At 44.5% G+C, this 21360-nt stretch overlaps 1 protein-coding gene across 1 annotated transcript in view; it reads right to left on the bottom strand.

The window, feature by feature from the left end:
- CFTR (CF transmembrane conductance regulator) overlaps nucleotides 1–21360 on the bottom strand; it is a 227079-nt gene that overhangs the window by 175652 nt on the left and 30067 nt on the right. Inside the window, exons 3-5 of the mRNA XM_075345036.1 lie at nucleotides 19509–19620; nucleotides 14633–14848; nucleotides 13519–13608 (exon numbers count right to left, since the gene is read on the bottom strand). Coding sequence (XP_075201151.1) covers nucleotides 13519–13608; nucleotides 14633–14848; nucleotides 19509–19620 — 418 coding nt within the window. The remainder of the gene's footprint in view (nucleotides 1–13518; nucleotides 13609–14632; nucleotides 14849–19508; nucleotides 19621–21360) is intronic.

Here is a 21360-nt window from a genome sequence, read left to right as displayed (position 1 = left end):
AAGACGGCAGGAGCGTTACACAGACCGAAGGGCATCACGCAGTACTCATAATGTCCATCGCGCGTATTAAACGCGGTTTTCCATTCGTCACCAGAGCGGATGCGTACCAGATTGTAAGCACCCCGAAGATCCAGCTTGGTGAACACACGAGCTCCTCTAAGCCGGTCAAATAATTCGGGAATGAGCGGCAGGGGGTATTTGTTTTTCACGGTGATTTGATTGAGACCCCGGTAGTCTATGCATGGGCGTAAGTCTCCCTCTTTCTTCTTGACAAAGAAGAAACCTGCTCCAGCAGGAGAGGAGGATCTCCGAATGAACCCTCTTGCTAGGCTCTCTGAGATGTATTCTGACATGGCCCTGGTTTCGGCTGGAGATAAAGGATATATCCGTCCTCTAGGTGGGGTTGTCCCTGGAAGCAGGTCAATGGCACAATCGTATGGACGATGTGGCGGCAGTACCTCGGATTCCTTTTTGTCAAAGACATCGGCAAAGGACCAATAGGCCGAAGGCAGCCCCGTTAGGGTCTCAGGAACCGGAGGTCGTCGGAGGGGTGGTATGGACTTTAGGCACCTCTCATGACACGAAGAGCCCCAACGGGTGACTTCGCCAGTACCCCAGCTAACCGATGGTTCATGTGTCCGCAACCATGGGAGTCCCAACAGGATCTGGTGGGACATGTGTGGGAGAACGTAGAGAGCGATGTTCTCGGTGTGAAGAGCACCGATGCGTAGTTCGACAGGCCTGGTGATCAAGGAGATGGTATCAGAGAGAGGCCTCCCATCCACCGAGGCAATCACTAGGGGTTTGTCGAGTGGCATGACAGGCACCCGGTACTTGTCCACCGTGGCCTGCTGGATGAAATTGCCTGCTGCCCCGGAATCGAGGTAGGCATCAGCCGTGAACCGCGTCTCTCCCGTGGTCACTTGCACTGTCCATGTAACTGGGTCAGAGAGGGTCCCAGCACCTAGGGTGGCCTCTCCTACCAACCCTAGGCTTTGGAGTTTCCCGGCCTCTCTGGACAGGAGCGTAGCAGGTGGGTGTCCTCACCACAGTAAAAGCAGAGGCCCTGGGCGAGCCGCTCTGCTCGACGTCGTTCAGACTGCCGCACTCGGTCGATCTGCATGGGCTCGTGGACGGGAATCCCAGCTGTTGATGACTGAGGAACGGAGGACTTCTGCGGAGGAGGAGAATGCCGTACCGGGCGTCTCTCCCGAGATAGCTCTTTGGAGCGCTCCTGAAAACGTATGTCCACACGAGTTGCTAGGGCGATCAGTGCATCTAGGGTGGAGGGCACGTCCCGACCCGCCAACTCATCCTTGATGCGACTCGAGAGTCCTTCCCAGAAGGCGGCTGTTAGGGCCTCATTATTCCACCCGAGTTCTGAAGCCAAAGTGCGGAAACGGATGGCGTATTGACCCACCGTCAGTGTCCCTTGACGTAGGCGGAGGAGTGATGAAGCAGAGGCAGAGGCGCGTCCTGGCTCGTCAAAGGTACTGCGGAAGGCCTGTAGGAACTGTTGAAGATCCTTGGTCATGGGGTCCTCCTTCTCCCACAAGGGGTTCATCCACGCCAGCGCCTCGCCCTCTAGGTGGGACATTATAAAGGCGACCTTGGCTTGGTCGGAGGCGAACAGATGTGGCAGCTGCGTGAAGTGAAGGGAACATTGGTTTATGAAGCCCCTGCAGGTCTTGGGATCTCCAGCATACCGAGGAGGTGACGCCAAACGGAGTCGGGAAGCATCTGAAGAGGCTGCCACTGGTACGGGAGCCATGGCTTGCCTGGCGGGGGACCTGGGTGCCGCAGGCGTCATTGATGCTTGTAATGTGTACAGGCGGGTGTCCACGGAGGTCATGAATTGCAGCATGCGGGTCTGGACTTCACGCTGGCGTTGGAGTTCCTCTTGCAGGGCCATTAGTGCAGCAGCGGGATCCATGGCCTGATCTTACTGTCACGGCCGGGCGGTCGGGCAGACCCAGGAGGTGGATCCACTGGACCGAACTCTAAGATGGAGGTAGGGAGTCCGGCAGCTGAAGCACTGAAGGGCAGCAGGATAGTCCGTGCAAGTGAAGACAGCGGAGGAGTCCCTGGGACCACGGAGTCACAGAAGGTAGTCTTGGTGACGTAGCTCAGGTTCGGAGGCCGAGATGATATCAGGCGGAGTCCGGAACCTCTTGGAGCAAGATGACGGGTCACCGCAGGGATCCGAGATGGCAGGTGCTGTCGGATGGCAGACGGACAGCGTGCGGGGTTCGGGATACGGCAGACTGGATGGCGAGGCAGGTACGGCTCTACAAAGAGAGATAGGTGAGTACAGGCACATAAACACCAGGAGACCTGACTCCTAGCTCAGGGAACACGAAGATCAGGCCCCGCCCCCTTGGACAAGAACCCCCTTTATACCCTGAACCTGACTAACCTCATTTCCTGTTACTGGACGCTGGCCCTTTAAGAAAGGGTCAGTGACCGCGCGCGTGCCCTAATGCGCATGCGCGCGGCCCGGGTGCCAGAAGCCAGGGAAGGAGGCTGCGAGGAGGACGCAGGAGAGCCGGCCAGGGCCTGGGAAGATGTCGGACGCCGGGATCGGCGACCAGAGGACCTATGGAGGACGGGCACCGGAGGCTGGGACGAGGGGAGCGTGGCAGGTGAGCCGGGGAGCGGAGCTGAGGACCCGGGGAGGGGAGCCGAGGACCCGGGGAGCGTGACACATATTAGGGTCACTAGAGTATAGATGTGTGTACTGGATTGGTATTATTATATTATTGTCATATCTGCCTACATATATTACGATTTTTGGCTACCCCTGATCTATAAGAGCTCCCTATTTTATATCAATTTATTGTTTGAGTTTTTGCGGTAATCACCTGGGCGATTTTAAAATTATCTAATAAACTGAATTTTAAAGGGATTTGTATTGCACGTTGTAAAACCCAGGTGTTTAAATGGCCAAGTCAAAAGGAACCATCACACATAACGAGATCGCTAGCGAGATCGCTGCTGAGTCACGGTTTCTGTGACGCAGTAGCGATCCCGTTAGTGATCTCGTTATGTGTGACATCTACCAGCGATCAGGCCCCTGCTGTGAGGTCGCCGGTCATTGCAGAATGGTCCCGGCCATTTTCTTCAAAGGCGCTGTCCTGCTGAGCAGGACACATCGCTGTGTTTGACACTGTGTGACAGGGTCACAGTAACCGCTGAGATCATTATACAGGTCGCTACTGCGACCTGTATCGTTCCTGCATCGTTGGTAAGGTCTGGCTGTGTGACATCTCACCAGCGACTTACCAGCGATCCCTATCAGATCGCATTGTTTTCGGGATCGCTGGTAAGTCGTTGTGTGTGACTGGGCCTAAAGTCCAGACCTTAATCTAATCAAGAATCTGTGGGCAGAATTGAAAACTGCTGTTCACAAACGCTCTAAATCCAACCTCACTCAGCTCGAGTTGTTTGCAAAGGAAGAATGGGCAAGAATTTCAGTCTCTCGTTGTGCAAAACTGATAGAGACATACCCCAAGCAACTTGCAGCTGTAATCGCAGCAAAAGGTTGCGCTACAAAGTAGTAACTTATTTTTTATAAAAGTTTAAAATGAGCACTTAATTCTTCACCATAACATTAATATTTTTGTCTTTATGTTTGAAGTCTGAAATGTGGGAAAAGGTTGAAAAATTCAAGGGGCCGAATACTTTCACAAGGCACAAGGGTGCAACAATTTTATCTGGACTATTTTTGCGGTGTTGTGTGAAATTATGTCCAATTTGCTTTTTCTCTCTGGTTTTTTTGTTGTTCTTCCTATACACACAAAGGAAATAAACATGTGTATGTCAAAACGAGTAGTTGCAATAATTTTCTGGGAGAAATACTTCATTTTCTGGAACAATTTCAAGGGTACCAACACTTTTATCCATGACTGTATATCAGTCTGCTCTGAGGTCTGAATGGTTTACATTGCTTTAGTCTGAAGTTAAAGGGAACCTGTCAAGTCCTGTATGTGTGGCGCCCCTGAGGCTTCAGTCGCCACAGAGTATTGCACCAAAATTTGGGTGTAATACTAAACTCGGATCCTGAGGAGGTCAATCCCAGTTTCCCCACTACACACTCAAATACACACTAGGTAGTCCTGTTCTCACTGGGGACTGGGCTAGGGTCGGGTAATAAAGGGGTTGCCGACAGAGTGGCATTTATAGGATGCCCTCAAACAGGGGCCCCACTAGCTTAGGACCTGGGAGGGAGAAGGAGCAGCCAGCAGGGGGAGTAAGGAGCTAACACAATAGTTAGGGAGTTCTCCAGCAGGAGAGGAAAGGAGCAGACGTGTCTCACGGGTGCTCCAGTAGGAAGGAGGAAAAGTTCACATGGTTGCCGTGGGGAGAGGACATTTGCTCCCCTTGGAATCGGCACCACTCAGGGCGGCAGGACCCTAGGGAAGATCATACTCCACGTTGGTTTTCCAGAATCTGCCTAGACGTGGTAAGTTTCAAGCTTCCTTGGCCACACAGCACCCTAAAGCACACTGCCAGATAACGCCAGACCCCATAGCGGAACTGCGGCACCTGCATATAGGGACAAAAGTACTACTCGGAAAACCCAGGTCCCCAAGTAGCTTCAAGCCAGGGGATCCACTGCACAGGTGCTTCAAGGAGGGAACCCACCGAACACCACACCTGACTGATCTCTAAAGGGATTCGGGTTCGATGGAGCCCATCATAGCAAGTGACTGGTATTACCTGGGTGAGCGGCACAGCACAAAATTTAGTAAACAACCTGGAACCGCAGCCATAGACTCTGTCTTTTTATTACCGGTACTGCCGCTCCGCGCCTCATCACCCGCCCTTACTATTCCCCTCATCATCCTCCCTGGGGCCCGCTCCACCTGTGGGGAGCGAAACAATCCATAGCTGCTACCACGATCCGTCCCGGAGGACAGTGACAGCAGCGGCAGCAGAGCCCCTGGCCGCATACCACAGGTGGCGTCACAACATTCACCTCACTACTACCCCCAACATCTCTCCCCTGTTATCTTCTGTACGCCTCGGGGCAACGGAGCTGGGCTAGGCCACCTGTAACAATGACAGTCGACGGCCCGGCGACGAGTAGGTTAATGCACCTGCCCCATGGGGTGTTACATATGCACTCAGAAAAAAAGAACGGTTCTGGGTGCATATTGATAATCCCTGCCTAGCAGTGCCAGCCTATAGTAGCATACATAAAGAGATCTTTAGAAAAAGTGTAGCTAAAGATCTTTTAAGATATATTAATGAGGCCAGGGACTAGTCACAAGGGTTTTAGTTCCCTTGTCTAGTCGGCCCCTTTAGCATGTAAGCACGCCCCTGTGCTGCCACCACTGGGTTTCAGCTCAGTGCACATAATGAGAATGGCCCCAGACTTGCGGTCATGAGCACTACACCAGTTTAAAGCCAGGACTTCGGGTCTGGGACTTCTGATCGTGCGCACTGAGCCAAAATTCTGCATTGGGAGCGGTGGCAGCAGTGAGGTCAGCTTGACCATGCCTCTAAAGGCCCCTTTACACACTGCAACATCGCAAACGACATCGCTGTAACGTCACCGGTTTTGTGACGTAATAGCGACCTCCCCAGCGACATTGCAGTGTGTGAAACACATCAGCGACCTGGCCCCTGCTGTGAGGTCGCTGCTCACTACACATCTCTCAGGACCATTCTTTGGTCCTTTGTTTCCCGCTGTGCAACATGATCGCTAGAAAGTCTCAATGTGTAAAGGGGACTTTACAGCGACTTCATTAGCGACTTCCCTTTCAAAAAGCTGCTTTACAGCGTCCCCAATGACTAGCTAGGTCGTTCTGCAGGTCTGTATCGCTGTTGCATCGTTTTCCAGGTTTCCTGTTTGACAGCTCACCAGCGACTTACCAGAGACTTTGTAGCGATCCCGGCCAGGTTGGGATTGCTGGTGGGATTGTTAGAAAGTCTCAGTGTTTAAAGGGGCCTTAACGCTGCGCATTAATTAGGATGTTGAAACACCCACAGGGGTGTGCTTACATGCTAAGGGGGCCGACTAGCCAAGGGAGCTAATGCTTTTGCGACTAGTCCTTAGCCTCATTAGCATACCATAATGGATCTTTAGAAATACTTTTTCTAAAGATCCCTTTATCTATGCTACTATAGGCTGGGACTGCTAGGCAGAGATTAGCAATATGCACCGAGAACTACTCGTGGTTCTGGGTGCATACAGGAGCTGAGAGGTTCCCTTTAACAATTATTTAGAGGTCTGCTCTGAGGTGTAAATTAATTTTGATGTCTGGACTAGGGTCTGAATTGTATTTATGTTTCTATAGAGCTTGAGAATATCAGTAGAAGTGAGAGACCAAATATGTTTCAGCAGCAAACTCTGGAGAGCAAAGAAAATATAGTCATTGTGGTCAGGGCCAGTTTGAGAAGAAAAGGAAAGGGAACATCTTTTCTTCTGAGTCACTGGATTTATAGATGTTTCATCACCTCTCCTGGCATCTCTGTTATAGAAAATGCTTGTATTAGACATAAGATAAAAAATTCTGGAGCAGCTTTACTTAGAACTTTGTGTTGCGCTGTTTTTCTGTTATTACTCCTGGAAATGTTTGAATACTGTCTGTCTCACATGGTGTCTTTTTGTGATGCTACTGGTTTCAGGCTACTGGTGTGATAAAATTCTGCAAAATACCCTTGTAAACCTGGTATATATTGGTAACTGGTTAGTAATGTACTTTTATTCCTGACTGAAAATCTGTCACCAGGTTTTTATTTTAGTGATAATCTCCTGCTGATAAAACAGATTTTATATACAAAAAGTACCTTAAACAGCCTAGTAAGAGACACAAGGTCTCTGTCTTTACATCATCAAGAGGCCAAAATCTAGCGACAGATTTAAACATTGCTTCTTACATTGATGGTGAGTTTAAATATTTAAGAGCAGTGACGGGCAAGACCACAGAAAACACAATTCACTGCAGCATAATATATAGTGCGGGCATGCTGTATATAGGCTGGTGAGGTTTGTGTGCCAGGCAGCGTTTTAAGCCCATTCCTGCCCTGTTGTAAATTATATCTTAGAAGCGGAGAGGGCAGACAGACACAACATCCTGTTGGTCCAGTGGTTATATTCTGCCAGACAGCATATTCATCATATGATAAAGTAAATAGCAGAACAAACTATTCCCACAAGTCTTTACAAAACAACAAAGGAACAAACTAAAAGGACTTCATAAATCATGGACAGCTGGAGTAATGAAAGCAGTGCTGTTGTGACACACCACAGTTAGAAAGTTGTGAACCATAAAAGACATAATCCACAAGACATCACCATGGTGAACCATCCCATCATTACAGGTTACGTTATATTGCTGACCTTTTTATTCCACTGTATAAATTAGCAGATTGCGTACAATTTTTACTCTTATCAGTTCATTCAAAAACCAGAGTATGTCACTAACCATCATGTAAATTGTCAGCGACCTCAATGACGTACTTGTGGAAGAGGGAACTGTAGATAAACTCAGTAAATATGTAGAACGCTCAACTGTGTTTGTTACATGTTGGATCCAGTTGACAAGGCATAGTTTATGCTCCAGATTTTAGCTTGCAGCTGCATGCCTACTTCTCTATAATGTATTATGTGGAACACAGATGCCATACTGTTTTCCAGTTCGCTATACGGTTTATATAGCTGAGAGCAGTTTTCAACTTTGATGTTTCATGTTTTTTGTCCAAATCTGAATACAAGTGACTAGAACATACGCTGAGCATATGTATTAACAATCACAGGAATAAGATGTGGGTTTACACCCTTCTGAAAGAATTTCAATGTCAATCTGCTTTGTAAAAAATTATATATGTCAATCTCCGACTGAAAAAATATACAAAAGGGAACACAAAAGCACAAAAGAGCCCTGACATAGACATAAAATAATTAATATATGTGGCACAAAGGTGACATCCATAGTAGGCACTGTGCATAGCAAGGTCATGAGTGGAGAAATACCAATGGAAAAAGAAATGGTGAACATAAAGGAGACAGTTCTAAGTCATAAACATACAACTGAGCATGTAGATCAGAGACACTAAGACCAAGACTTCTATTCATCAAGACCGACATTTTTAAAGCCGATCTTGATGAGGGGGCGTGTAGCAGTCTAACACTTCTGATTCATTAAGAGTAGTGATGAGTGGACCCGTGGAAGTTCAGTGAGACTTTAGATAAAGTTCAATTCGGGACCTGGACTTGACCTGAACTTGATCCCGTAGCCCGAATCCCATCAGAAGTCACTGATTCGTCAGTTTAGCTCTCCGCCCACATAAACATTAATTTTTCCCACAGTGAGAACCATTCAGAGAATGAAAGCGGCTCGCACTGGGCCAAGCAACGAGCATACCCAAGAACGCCGGTGCTCGATCAATTGATTAGTATACATAAAGCACGCAAACTTCGATCTCGGACAGTAATTTTTTTACAGTCCGTGTTTGGTACGAACCCCGAACTTTCCAGTTTGGGTTCACTCATCTCTAATTAAGATGCACACACCTCCTAGTGAAACGGGAGATTCTAATCAGTGGCACCTCCAAACTAAAAATCTAACTCTAGTCCCTTACGGTGTAAGGATCTCCAGAGTTCATGATTAATTCAACAAATTGTAGAACCATACCAATTTTGGCAGAGCTCAGAGAAATTGGTGTGAAAAAGCCAAAATCTACTAAATTTTTGCACAATTCTGAGTTTCACCTACATTTTTTCAAAGCAAAATGCTTTGAAAAAATGTAGGCGAAACTCAGAATTGTGCAAAAAATGTCAGAATTCTGGCAAGATTGCTTTGATGAATCGTAGCCCAGGTCTGTGAACTCAGTGACCTCACTGAGGTCACTGAGTTTAATAAGGTTATCTGAGGTCATGTTACCTTCGGTTACCTGCTCCAATCCCCCTATTCCTTTTACTACCATTTGAAAGCGCCAGATTCAGGTCCCCATAGACTTATATGTGGATAAGCGTCCGGACAGATTTCCCAGATCAATTCTGAATGTAATCGGTGGGGGGGGGATTAAACCCAGTTGGGCCCACCGATCCCAGGTATCTGCAAGTTTGACCATCACTACTGGTAAGGTTAGTACCCTAGATAAGTGGTCACCAGGGCATAAAAAATATTTCTGGGGATATTAATTCAGCCTACGAACCGTGAGCTTTCAATGCGTTTTTGATGTTGCAGAATTTCTGCGCCATTTCTGCACCTACTATTTAAATGTGCTTTTTGATGTGTTTTTGTGTGCCTTTTTTGAACCTGCATTTTTAATGCATTTTTGTGGCTGTGTTTTTTTTGCTTCTTTTTGGTATGTCATGCTTTAATTATAGCTGCTTTTTTTAAAAGAAAATTTAGTATTTGCCTTTCACAAAACTTTATTGGTATATTTAAGTGCAGATTACATAGTTACATAGTTACATAGGTTGGTAGTCCTCCACCAATTATACATTTAGTCACTAAATCATTTATAACCGACAATGTTGTGTGTACTGAGGAAATCCGCCAGCCCTTTTTTATAAGTTGATATAGTATCTGCCATTACTACCTCTTGTGGTAGGCATTCCACAGTCTGACTGCTCTGACTGTAAAGAACCCTTTCCTATTAATCTGCCGTACATGTGTTTACGCAAGTCTATAGGGTAAAAAAGAAGCACAGTGGCCATGAGATTTCTTTAAATCCCATTTGTTTTACTTGAATAGTAAAACAACAAAAATATGCAGCATCAAAAACTTACCAAAAGCTCATCTTGGAAATGTAAACTCGGGCAGATAAAGTAGATTTATGGGGCTGAGGCACTAAAGGGATCACCTTGAGGCACAGACAGGAAAGTGGCTCCTAGAGAGCTTCAATGGCAGGTTCTGTGTGGTTTAAGATGTTTTAAATATTGCAATATACACTGTCCATTAATATTCTGTTATTCTGCACTTGTTGCTACTTGAGACGGAAATGTGGAAATAGTTTTCTTTTTTTTGTAATGCAGGTGGCAGTTTTTATATTTATTGCAATTGCTATCCATTATTTTCCCAAAACAAAAAAGACTAACTTGAAAAATAAAAAGGAGACAAAGCTCAAGGTTATAAAGAACAACAACAAAAACCCTGAACACCTGCAGTTGTTATAAAAATGACAGACGGTAACATCTCTTTTTTTCATGATTTTACTTCATATTGTGAAAATTTTATGTCAGAAAGGAGGATATTGCATATCGCATATTAGGAGCTGAAAAGAAGAGTCCTGTTCTGAATGAGGGATCCTTCAGGCCTCATTCACATGAGCACAGACTGCCGAGATACCTGCAGCTCTATATACACAGCCATAAGCTTCATATGGCACTATATTACAGTGATTCTTGGCATCCGATAGCCTATTGCACAATATCCTCTCAAATTCTAGTAAGCAATTATTTATTTAATGGCTTTAAAACGATAAAATTAGTTTTGAGAGGGTTGTTTCACGTAATACTGGTCTATGGGCCAGGTTAGTGTCCTCTGGATATGGACAGGAGCTACATGAATTTCACGAGAATTTGAGTTCCTAACGTGGAATGTGATTCATTGGCTTGGCGAAACATCATCTGCATAGTGTTTGGTGTAAAGGTGATATCTTGCCACTCCGACTAATCACAAGCCGAGCCTGGAATCCCTGAATATAAGGAAACTTGTGCAGCTCCTCTCCACATGTTGCATGAAATGATCCACTCATCTCAAATCAAAATCAGTTTTACTATGAAGTATATGAAGTCTCACTATCTCTAATATATATATATATATATATATATATATTATATTATGCACTGAGTTAAAAAAAAATGGGACAAAACATTTTTTACCATCAAATTGCTCCAGGATCATTGAGAGAAGTTAGAACATTGTTGGAGGATGTTTAGATACTATTGTATATTTGTAGCAGAAGTCTTAGGCAAAATTGTGAGCGAGCCCACTCCCCGTAATGAAAAGCAACCCCAGATATGAATGGCCTCAGGATGCTTTACTGCGGGCATCGTACAGGACTCACCTTTTCTTCTCTGGATAATCATTCTTCCACAGATCCCAAACAGTCTGAAATGGGTTTCATCAGAAAAAATATCTTTGCATGAAGTTCAGGGATGTGACTGCACAGAAATGGGGGTAAAGTGATTTCCTCTGATAAAGACCCCTTCAGAATGTTTGGGACATGAACATGGTGATGAACAATGTTTTTTCCAGCATGATGGAAAATTGCAAGGAAAAAGTATTAACCAAGTAACTTGCTGGACAAAACATTGAAATTTTGGGTCCATGGTCAGGAAACTCCCTAAATCTCAATTACATTAAGAACCAGTAGTCAGTCCTCCAAAAGAGAGTAGACAAAAAAAATCCCCACAGAAATTGTGATAAACTCAAAGTACTGATTAGACAAGAATGGGTTTTCATCAGTCAGGATTTGCTCACAAACTGATATCCGGCATGTTAACCTTTTACCAACATTATACGTACTGGGTATGTCTTAGATCATATTGGTGTAATCACCACCAGCTGCTGCAGTGAACCGGTGGTGATCCTCGCATATGTCTTCTGATTTGAACAGCAGACATGTGTGGTTTACAGGCGTAGGTGAATCTGCGATCCACTCGCGCCTGTTAACCCCTTGGATTGCACTGTCAAAATGTGACAGCGCAATGTAAATGGCCGCAGCAGGGAAATTGCCTTTCCCTGCCGCCATCGGAGGCCCCGTGACATGATCACAGGGAGCCGATGGTTGCCATAGTAGCACATGGTTATATGATGACTCCTGTCACTATCATGACATAGTTCCTGTTACAGCCGACAGAGCACCGGCTGTAACAGGAGAGCAGCATTTCTGCTGGTCCGAGCTGTGCAGCTCTGATCAGCAGAAATAAACAAGCAATCAGACTGCTGATCCTTATAATCCCCTAGGACTAGTAAAGTTAAAAAAAATAAAAAAAAGTTTTAAACATTTTTAAAATAAATAAATAAACCCTAAAAGTTCAAATCACCCACCATTCAAAATTAAACGGTTAAAAAAATACATATATTTGGCATTGCTGCGTTTATAAATGCCTGATCTATCAAAATATAAAATAAATCTGATCAGTAAACAGCGTAGCAGCAAAAAAATCAAAATGCCAAAGTTACGCTTTTAGTCGTTGCAAATTTTGTGCAAATTTCAGTAATTGGTGATCAAAACATAGCATCTGCGCAAAAAAAGGTACCTGAAGAAGCTGACTGTTCACAGAGTGCTGTATCCAAGCATATTAATGGAGAGTTGAGTGTAAGTAAAAAGTGTGGTAGAAAAAGGTGCACAAGCAACTAGGATAACCACCGCCTTGAAAGAATTGCTAAGAAAAAGCCATTCAAAAATTTGGTGGAGACTCACAAGGAATGGACTGCTGCTGGAGTCAGTGCTTCAAGAGCCACCACACACGTATCCAGGACACAGGCTTCAACTTTCGCATTCCTTGAGCCAAGCCACTCATGACCAATAGACAACCCCAGAAGCATCTTACCTGGGCCAAGGAGAAAAAGAACTGGACTGTAGCTCTGTGGTCCAAGGTGTTATTTTCAGATTAAAGTATTTTGCATTTCATTTTTAAATCAAGGTCCCAGAGTCTGGAGGAACAGTGGAGAGGCCAGAATCCAAGCTACTTGAGGTCTAGTGTGAAGTTTCCACGGTCAATGATGGTTTGGGGAGCCATGTCATCTGCTGGTGTAGGTCCACTGTGTTTTATCGAGACCAAAGTCACTGAGGCCATCTACCAGGAAATTTTAGAGCAGTTCATGCTTCCCTATGCAGACAAGATTTTTGGAGATGGAAATTTAATTTGCCAGCTGGACTTGGCATCTGTCCACACTGCCAAAAGTACCAATTCCTGGTTTAATAACCACAGTATCACTGTGCTTGATTGGCCAGCAAACTCGACTGACCTAAACCTCATACAGAATCTATGGGGTATTGTCAAGAGGAAGATGGGAAACACCAGACCCAACAATGCAGACGAGCTGAAGGCTGCTATCAAAGCAACCTGGGCTTCCATAACACCTCAGCAGTGCGACAGGCTGATCACCTCCATACCACGCCGCATTGAGCAGTATTTCATGCAAAAGAAGCCCTGACCAGGTATTCAGTGCATTTACTGTACATACTTTTCATGGCCAGCATTTCTTAGTTTAAAATAATTTTTTCAGTTTTTGTTATAAAATAATCTAATTTTCTGAGATAATGACTTCATTGGCTGTAAGCCATAATCATCAACATTAACAGAAATAAACACATGAAATAGATCACTCTGTGTGTAATGACTCTATATAATATATGTGTTTCCATTTTTGTATTGAATTACTGAAATAAATTAACTTTTTGATGCTATTCTAAGTTATTGAGAAGCAGTTGTATATATTGGTAAATAAATCTTGGAAAAATACTTTTAATTATTTCCTCTCAAAACATACAAGCCAAACAGAAAAGATTCTTCACTCTACAAATGATATTGACTGTAATTAATCTTACCTCATCAAATTTGTTCAGGTTGTTAGATAGAAGACTTACAAGCTGTCCAGTGCTTATTTTATCTAAAACTTTGCTGGATAGTTTCAATGTCTGTATAAAGGATAAAACATAGATTAATTTACCAAGCAAGGAGACCTTTGCAAATGTAATTGTGCTGTAAATATAGCGTATATACTCGAGTATAAGCCAAGTGTTTCAGAACATTTTTTTATGTTGAAAACGCCCCGCTCGGCTTATATTTGAGTGAGGTTCCCACAAAACATTATTCTCACCTGTCCTCCATTCCTGTGGTGTCCTCTTACCTGCTTCTTGCAGTCCACACATAGACCCCTCCATGATCACGTCCGGTGCATGGGGCCACTGCTGCTGTTAGAGCTTGACTTCAGACGCGATCATGGAGGAGTCTATGTGCCTGCGGTCCAGAAGAAGCACCCCTCGATGATCGCAGTCAGGGCCGAGGCTATTGCTGCTGTCTGCCGTTAATGCTTTACTGCAATTGAATGCTTTGCAGCGCCGCCATCCTCAAAGCATTCAATTGAAGGCGATGACAGCAGCGGCAGCCCCGGGCATCAGACGCGATCATGAAGGGGTCTATGTGCAATCTGCAAGAAGCAGGTAAGAGGACTCCACAGGACAGGTAAGAATATTTTTTTAGTGTGTTTGTTAACAACAGCATAATAGGAGCCAAGAAGGGGACTGGAATTAAGACATTACTAAACAATGGGCACATTACTACAAGGATGGGCACGTTACTATAGGATGGGGCATAAGAATGGGGTACATTACTACAGGATGGGGCACATTACTACAGGATGGAGCACAAGGATGGGCACATAACTACAGGATGGGCACATAACTACAGGATGGGCACTTGGCTACAGGATGGGGTACATTACTACAGGAGACAAAGATGGGACATATTACATTTTATTGGTATCTATTTTTTTTTTTTTAAAATTTACCAGTAGCTGTTGCATTTCCCACCCTAGGCGTATAGTTGAGTCAATACGTTTTCCCAGTTTTTTGTGGTAAAATTAGGGGCCTCGGCTTATACTCGGGTCGGCACATACTTGAATATATATGGTAAGTAAAATGGGAAATAAGGGATACTTACCTTTTTATAAATTAAACTGAACATTGCTATCCTCATTTGCATTCCTATATGATGGAGACCGAATATGGCCGGATGTAGAAGTAGCATCCTGATAGCAAAGAGCAGAGACAGGCCTATTGCCAGGTAGTATGCTATGGATCGCTCCAGCTTGTTATTTGTGTCATAAGATGCTATGATTCTTCCAAGAAGAAGTGGTTGGACAGCTTTGGTGACTTCCTAAGATAGAATGGAATATATGAGAACATTATTAGTCTTATGTATTTATTTTTATATTTAAATTAAAAAGACATTACATTTACAAAATCACATGACATGAGTATTTACTGTTAACTAGAAGGCACTGCTTTCCTAGGAACCTGGCAGGACAGCAGGGCAGTTCTGAACACCACAAACAGGATGGGCAACAAGTGTCCTGACAGTTGTGTATCAGGTGCAGACAATACTCTCAGTTGTCACTAATGTTTGGCTGTCATTTTCTCGTTCTTGTGCTACTGCCCAGTTTTACTTAATGACTTTCATTTATGGAAAGATGGGCTGGATGGTGGCCAGTACACGACTTGCTCATCTACTCACATACCTGAGTTGTATGACTCCTTCCTGTAGGAGAATAAAACAAGTGTAAAACTCTAACAAAGGCAGATTTCAAAACCTCTTTTAAAAGGGTTATCCATGACTAATATATTTTTTTACATTGGGCCTAAAAACTAACAATTGGGTAGTTGCTAACTACCTGCCTGTTCTACCTGGCGCCAACCAACAGCAGTTACTGCCGGCGATTCAGCTGCTACATATCAACAGATCAGCTCTTCATCTTTCAGATTCCTCTGTCGATGGGGCATGACTGCCAACATTATGCCGACTGACAACTGGCTCCCCACACTTTGAAAGTTGGCTCCTTGCTCTGTTGATGTGATGTCAGCAGAAGCCGCTGAACCGCCAGCAGGAACGGTCTGTGACCGCTCTGTGTAAGCAGATATCGGTGCTGGGAACAACAGGCAGGTTGGTAGTCATAATCTGCATGCTAGTGCTTAGGCTCATAATAAAGAAAAATAAACAGTCCTGTATAATCCCTTTAATGTTTAGGGTGCACTTGTGCCAGGGATCTTTTGTTCTATAGCTTTCAGTGAATTAGAATTGAGATGTATGTGCTCAGGACAAATTTGATAACTTAAAGAGAACATGTCAATAGTAAAAACGCTATTAACGTGCAGATATGGAGTTAATCTGTAGGTAATTACCTTTGAAACCTGCCCGGTACCTGCATATTGAACCCGCTGCCAGGAGGAGTTGAACTTCAGTCCTCCCGGCAGCATTCAGTCATGGAGGCAGCACCGCTGTGGGTTCAGTCACTGCTCTGTGTATGCAGAGCAGCAGCTGTAACAGCGCCTCCTGCACTGATTGACAGCTTCCTCTAAGGCCCCCTTCACACGTCCGTGAAAAACACGCACGTGTGTTACGGGCCGTTTTTCGGGTCCGTGTCCCGTTTTTGTGTCCGTTTTCATGGTCCGTGTGGCACCTGTGTGAATTGCGTATGCTAGCCGTGTTTGTGTGCAGAACGTCCGTGTGTGCGTGTGGAATTAACGTGTATGTGTACGTGTAATGTCCGTGTGTAATGTCCGTGTGTGTGATGCACAATGTCGTTTATAAATGTCGGCTGACAGCAGACAGAGTTGCGCGATGAGAATGAACTCGGGTGAACTTCACCCGACTTCATCCTCATACCGCGGCTCTGTCTGTGTCGAGTACTGATTAGCGGTCACCTGTGAAGGATTCACCGTTGACCGCTAATCCCCCGATTGACTGAAGTGTCCCCCCCTCTCTCATACTCACCGATCCCCGATCACCGGCGCTGCACGGCATTCACACGGCTGCGGCGGCTTTTACTATTTTGAAAAAGCCGGCCGCTCATTAAACAATCTCGTATTCCCTGCTTTCCCCGCCCACCGGCGCCTATGATTGGTTACAGTGAGACACGCCCCCACGCTGAGTGACAGGTGTCACACTGCACCCAATCACAGCAGCCGGTGGGCGTGTCTATACTGTGCAGTAAAATAAATAAATAAATAATTAAAAAAAAACGGCGTGCGGTTCCCCCCAATTTTAATGCCAGCCAGATAAAGCCATACGGCTGAAGGCTGGTATTCTCAGGATGGGGAGCTCCACGTTATGGGGAGCCCCCCACCCTAACAATATCAGTCAGCAGCCGCCCAGAATTGCCGCATACATTATATGCGACAGTTCTGGGGCTGTACCCGGCTCTTCCCGATTTGCCCTGGTGCCGTTGGCAAATCGGGGTAATAAGGAGTTATTGGCAGCCCATAGCTGCCAATAAGTCCTAGATTAATCATGTCAGGCGTCTATGAGACACCCTCCATGATTAATCTGTAAGTTACAGTAAAAAAACACACACACCCGAAAAAATCCTTTATTTGAAATAAAAAACACACACAAATTCCCTCATTACCAATTTATTAACCCCGACAAACCCTCCATGTCCGGCGTACTCCACAGTCCTCCAGCGTCGCGTCCAGCTCTGCTGCATGGAGGTGACAGGAGCAGCAGAAGACACCGCCGCTCCGGTCACCTCCACACAGCAAATGAGGTGAGTAGCGCGATCAGCTGCTGTCAGTCAGGTAACTCGCGGCCACCGCTGGATCCAGCGGTGGCCGCGGGTAACCTCAGTGACAGCAGCTGATCGCGCTACTCATCTCATTTGCTGTGTGGAGGTGACCGGAGCGGCGGTGTCTTCTGCTGCTCCTGTCACCTCCATGCAGCAGAGCTGGACGCGACGCTGGAGGACTGTGGAGTACGCCGGACATGGAGGGTTTGTCGGGGTTAATAAATTGGTAATGAGGGAATTTGTGTGTGTTTTTTATTTCAAATAAAGGATTTTTTCGGGTGTGTGTGTTTTTTTACTGTAACTTACAGATTAATCATGGAGGGTGTCTCATAGACGCCTGACATGATTAATCTAGGACTTATTGGCAGCTATGGGCTGCTAATAACTCCTTATTACCCCGATTTGCCAACGGCACCAGGGCAAATCGGGAAGAGCCGGGTACAGCCCCAGAACTGTCGCATATAATGTATGCGGCAATTCTGGGCGGCTGCTGACTGATATTGTTAGGGTGGGGGGCTCCCCATAACGTGGAGCTCCCCATCCTGAGAATACCAGCCTTCAGCCGTATGGCTTTATCTGGCTGGCATTAAAATTGGGGGGAACCGCACGCCGTTTTTTTTTAATTATTTATTTATTTATTTTACTGCACAGTATAGACACGCCCACCGGCTGCTGTGATTGGGTGCAGTGTGACACCTGTCACTCAGCGTGGGGGCGTGTCTCACTGTAACCAATCATAGGCGCCGGTGGGCGGGGAAAGCAGGGAATACGAGATTGTTTAATGGGCGGCCGGCTTTTTCAAAATAGTAAAAGCCGCCGCAGCAGTGTGAATGCCGTGCAGCGCTGCGCCGAAGATCGGGGAACGGTAAGTATGAGAGAGGGGGGGAAACTGACCGACAGACTGTGAGAGAGGGACAGACAGACAGAGAGACCGACAGAGAGACAGAGAGACTGACCGACGGACTCAGGGAGATTGACCGACATACACAGAAATAGAAAGAATAGCCGACATCACTAGAAATAAAAACACCAAACGGACACGGACTATAGGTATATGCATACGTGTTTACTAACGTGTGTGCACATACCCATAGACTTTCATTGTGTCCACGTGTGCGTGCTCCGTGCAGATAACGGACATGCATCCGTGCCAAACGCAAAGACATACGGATCACGGACACGCACACACGGACATAATGAAATAACGGACGTGTGACCACAATCATAGATTAACATTGGTGCACGTTTGGCCGTGTCTCCGGTATATACGGAAACGGACCAAACACGCACGTGTATCACGGACGTGTGAAGGGGGCCTAATGCTGAGTGGTTGTCAGGATTACAGCCGTCAATCTCCACACACAGAGCAGTGGCTTAACCGGCGCCGGTGTCACCCTCATTACTGAAACCTGAATGCTGCCAGAAGGATTAAAGTTAATTTCCTCCCGGCAGTGGGGTTCAATGTGCAGGCGCCTGGCAGGTTTGAAACTCAATTAAACTGCAGATTAACTCAATATCTGCACGTTAATTGCATTTTTACACATGACAGATTCCCTTTAAATAGCACAGATCTTTTTCAATATGGATCACAACTTTGCTTCCTGACAGAAATGGTAAATATACCCATGGAATATTGGCTGAATCCAATATGTCAAGGCCAACGTGCTGATGGATGTGATGACTTATGGGGAGAAGAATGGGAACTTGTAATTTTTTCATTATGATTTCCAAGATGAATTGGATGATCCAAAGAGCAAATGGATAATCATTTTATACTTTTAGGTAAACTAGACTTCTAAAACAAAGGGGCATTGAAATGTGATACTTGAGTGGCACATTATCAAATACATGCACAAAATTTTGTTAATTTTTTTTTTTTTTAATAATGCAAAATGCAGAATATAAATATTAAATAACCCAATTATTATAAAACAAATGTCACAAAGCATGACATAAAGCCTCTGCATTACAGGACTTGCCCACAGTATTCTATGCATTTTATTAATTTATATGGCAATCTTGGAAGTAAACCACTGTAGGATAATTGTAACTTGATATCAGCAACAAGAAGTATAAATACAATTTCTAGTAATAAAAAAAATAATTGTTGCAAAATAAAGGTAAAATAAATTGAATAAATGAGAATTGTTGACAGATGTTGGTGGTGTAAAGATAGGCAACATGAATATGTTAGTACTTTTCATTACAAAAAAATCCTCAAAATCATTATATATTTAATTAAATTGGTCCTCTTACCCCAAGGTACAGTAAGATACCGTAGAAAAGGAATTTCCAGAAAAAACAACGTTTGAGTGCATTGATTAATTTGGGATTTTCCTTTGATGTTGCCAATTCCCTGTCCCATTCTCTAAGGGAAAACACAAAACAAGATAGTTATCCATCAAATGCAGTGTTTACACTTGTAACATTCCTCCTAATTTCCAGGTATTTCCAGGGAAACTTGGTAAGGTCAAATAATGATGGCAATAAAAACAAAGCTTTAGAATGCCAAAGCCATCCATTCTTCATGATCATGAAAATGTTAGTGCAGGGACAGCTCATTCATGCCTTTGACAGATTTAGGTACCCGACTATATATCTCATGGCAGGGAGTTAATTCAAGTAAAGGTCATTCTATGTCTAAAAACTGCCAGGGATCTTAAGACCAATGCAAAATAATAGGCAAATAAAGTTTTTGGATTTCATCCAGTACTCAGCAAGACGAAAACAAAGACAGACTATTCTAACTAGTAACAATGCAGACAAAGCTGACTTGTTGATAGAATAACATCTTATCTATCAATGTAGAAATGAGGCAAATCAAAACTTTTCTTACACTCATATTGTGACTTTGTTTCTTAGTGTGAAACATCTTTATATTGGGAGGGATGGCACAAACTGGCACATAATTACAGATAAGACAGGTATGAACTGTCATAATATACCTTAGCTAAAATGTACAGAAAAGGGGAAATGCCAAAGAAATATGCATATGTGTTACAGGTACAAAACCCATAAGCATGAAAAGCCATTAAAGAGGATGTCCACTATTTTGTTGCAGCTAACCGGCATTCACATGAGATCAGCATTTCTGCCTTAGGCCTCCTTCACACGTCCGTGATAAAAATGCATGTTTTTCATGGTCCGTGGTTTGGGTGTGCATGTATGTTCAGTGTGTGCTGTTAGTGCGCTCTCCATATGCTATCTGTGATAGCACATGGACAACAGGAACTACTATACTCACCTGTCCCTGGCGCTGCTGTCTCTGGCGCTGCTGTCTCTGGCGCTGTTGCTGCTTCTGGGTCTGCGGTGCAGTGAATATGCATGAGCTTAATGAGTGGGTCCGGAAGCAAGTGACCACAGCGTCAAAGACAGCAGGGCTGGAGACAGGTGAGTATAAAAAAAAATCATTTTATTTCAAAGACACGTGTTTTCTCTGGTACGTGTCACATTGATGTCACATGGATCACTTCAGTGTGTGGTCCGTGTAACACCTGTGCTGCCAGAGAAACATGGACATGTCAGCATGTGGAGCACACAGACACACATCCATGAGAAAACAGGGATGGGTGCGCAGACCCATTGATTTTAATGGTTCTGCGTATGTCCGTGTCTCCGGTACATATGTATATGGACGTCATACGTACCGGAATCAGGGAAGTGTGAAGGGGCCTTACAGAGCGGATTATGTCAAATTCAAGTACTCTAAGGGGGTTAGTGAAAACAATAAAAAGTGTAAACAAGAAAGTTTCGTAAAAAAACAAACAAAAAAACAGAAAAGTTCAAATCACTCCCCTTAAAATAAAACAATTAAAAATAAAAAAATACACGAATTTGGTGTCGCTCCATTCAAAAATGCCAGATCTATCAAAATATAAAATAATCTGATCGGTAAAGGGCATAACAAGAAAAAATATCAAAATTCCAAAATTACGTTTTTTTGTTGCCGCAACTTTGGAATAATATGCAATAACAGGCGATAAAAACATCACATCTACACAAAAATGCTATAATTAAAAATGTCACCTCAGGGCACAAAAAATAAGTCATCACTGAGCCCTAGATCCCAAAAAATGAGAACGCTACAGGTCTCGTAAAATGCCGACAA

The sequence above is a fragment of the Anomaloglossus baeobatrachus genome, chromosome 4, assembly GCF_048569485.1.
Source record: "Anomaloglossus baeobatrachus isolate aAnoBae1 chromosome 4, aAnoBae1.hap1, whole genome shotgun sequence".
Classification (NCBI taxonomy): Eukaryota; Metazoa; Chordata; class Amphibia; order Anura; family Aromobatidae; genus Anomaloglossus; species Anomaloglossus baeobatrachus.
Note: the sequence above shows the minus strand (reverse complement) of the source record. Positions and strands in the feature narration are given on the sequence as shown.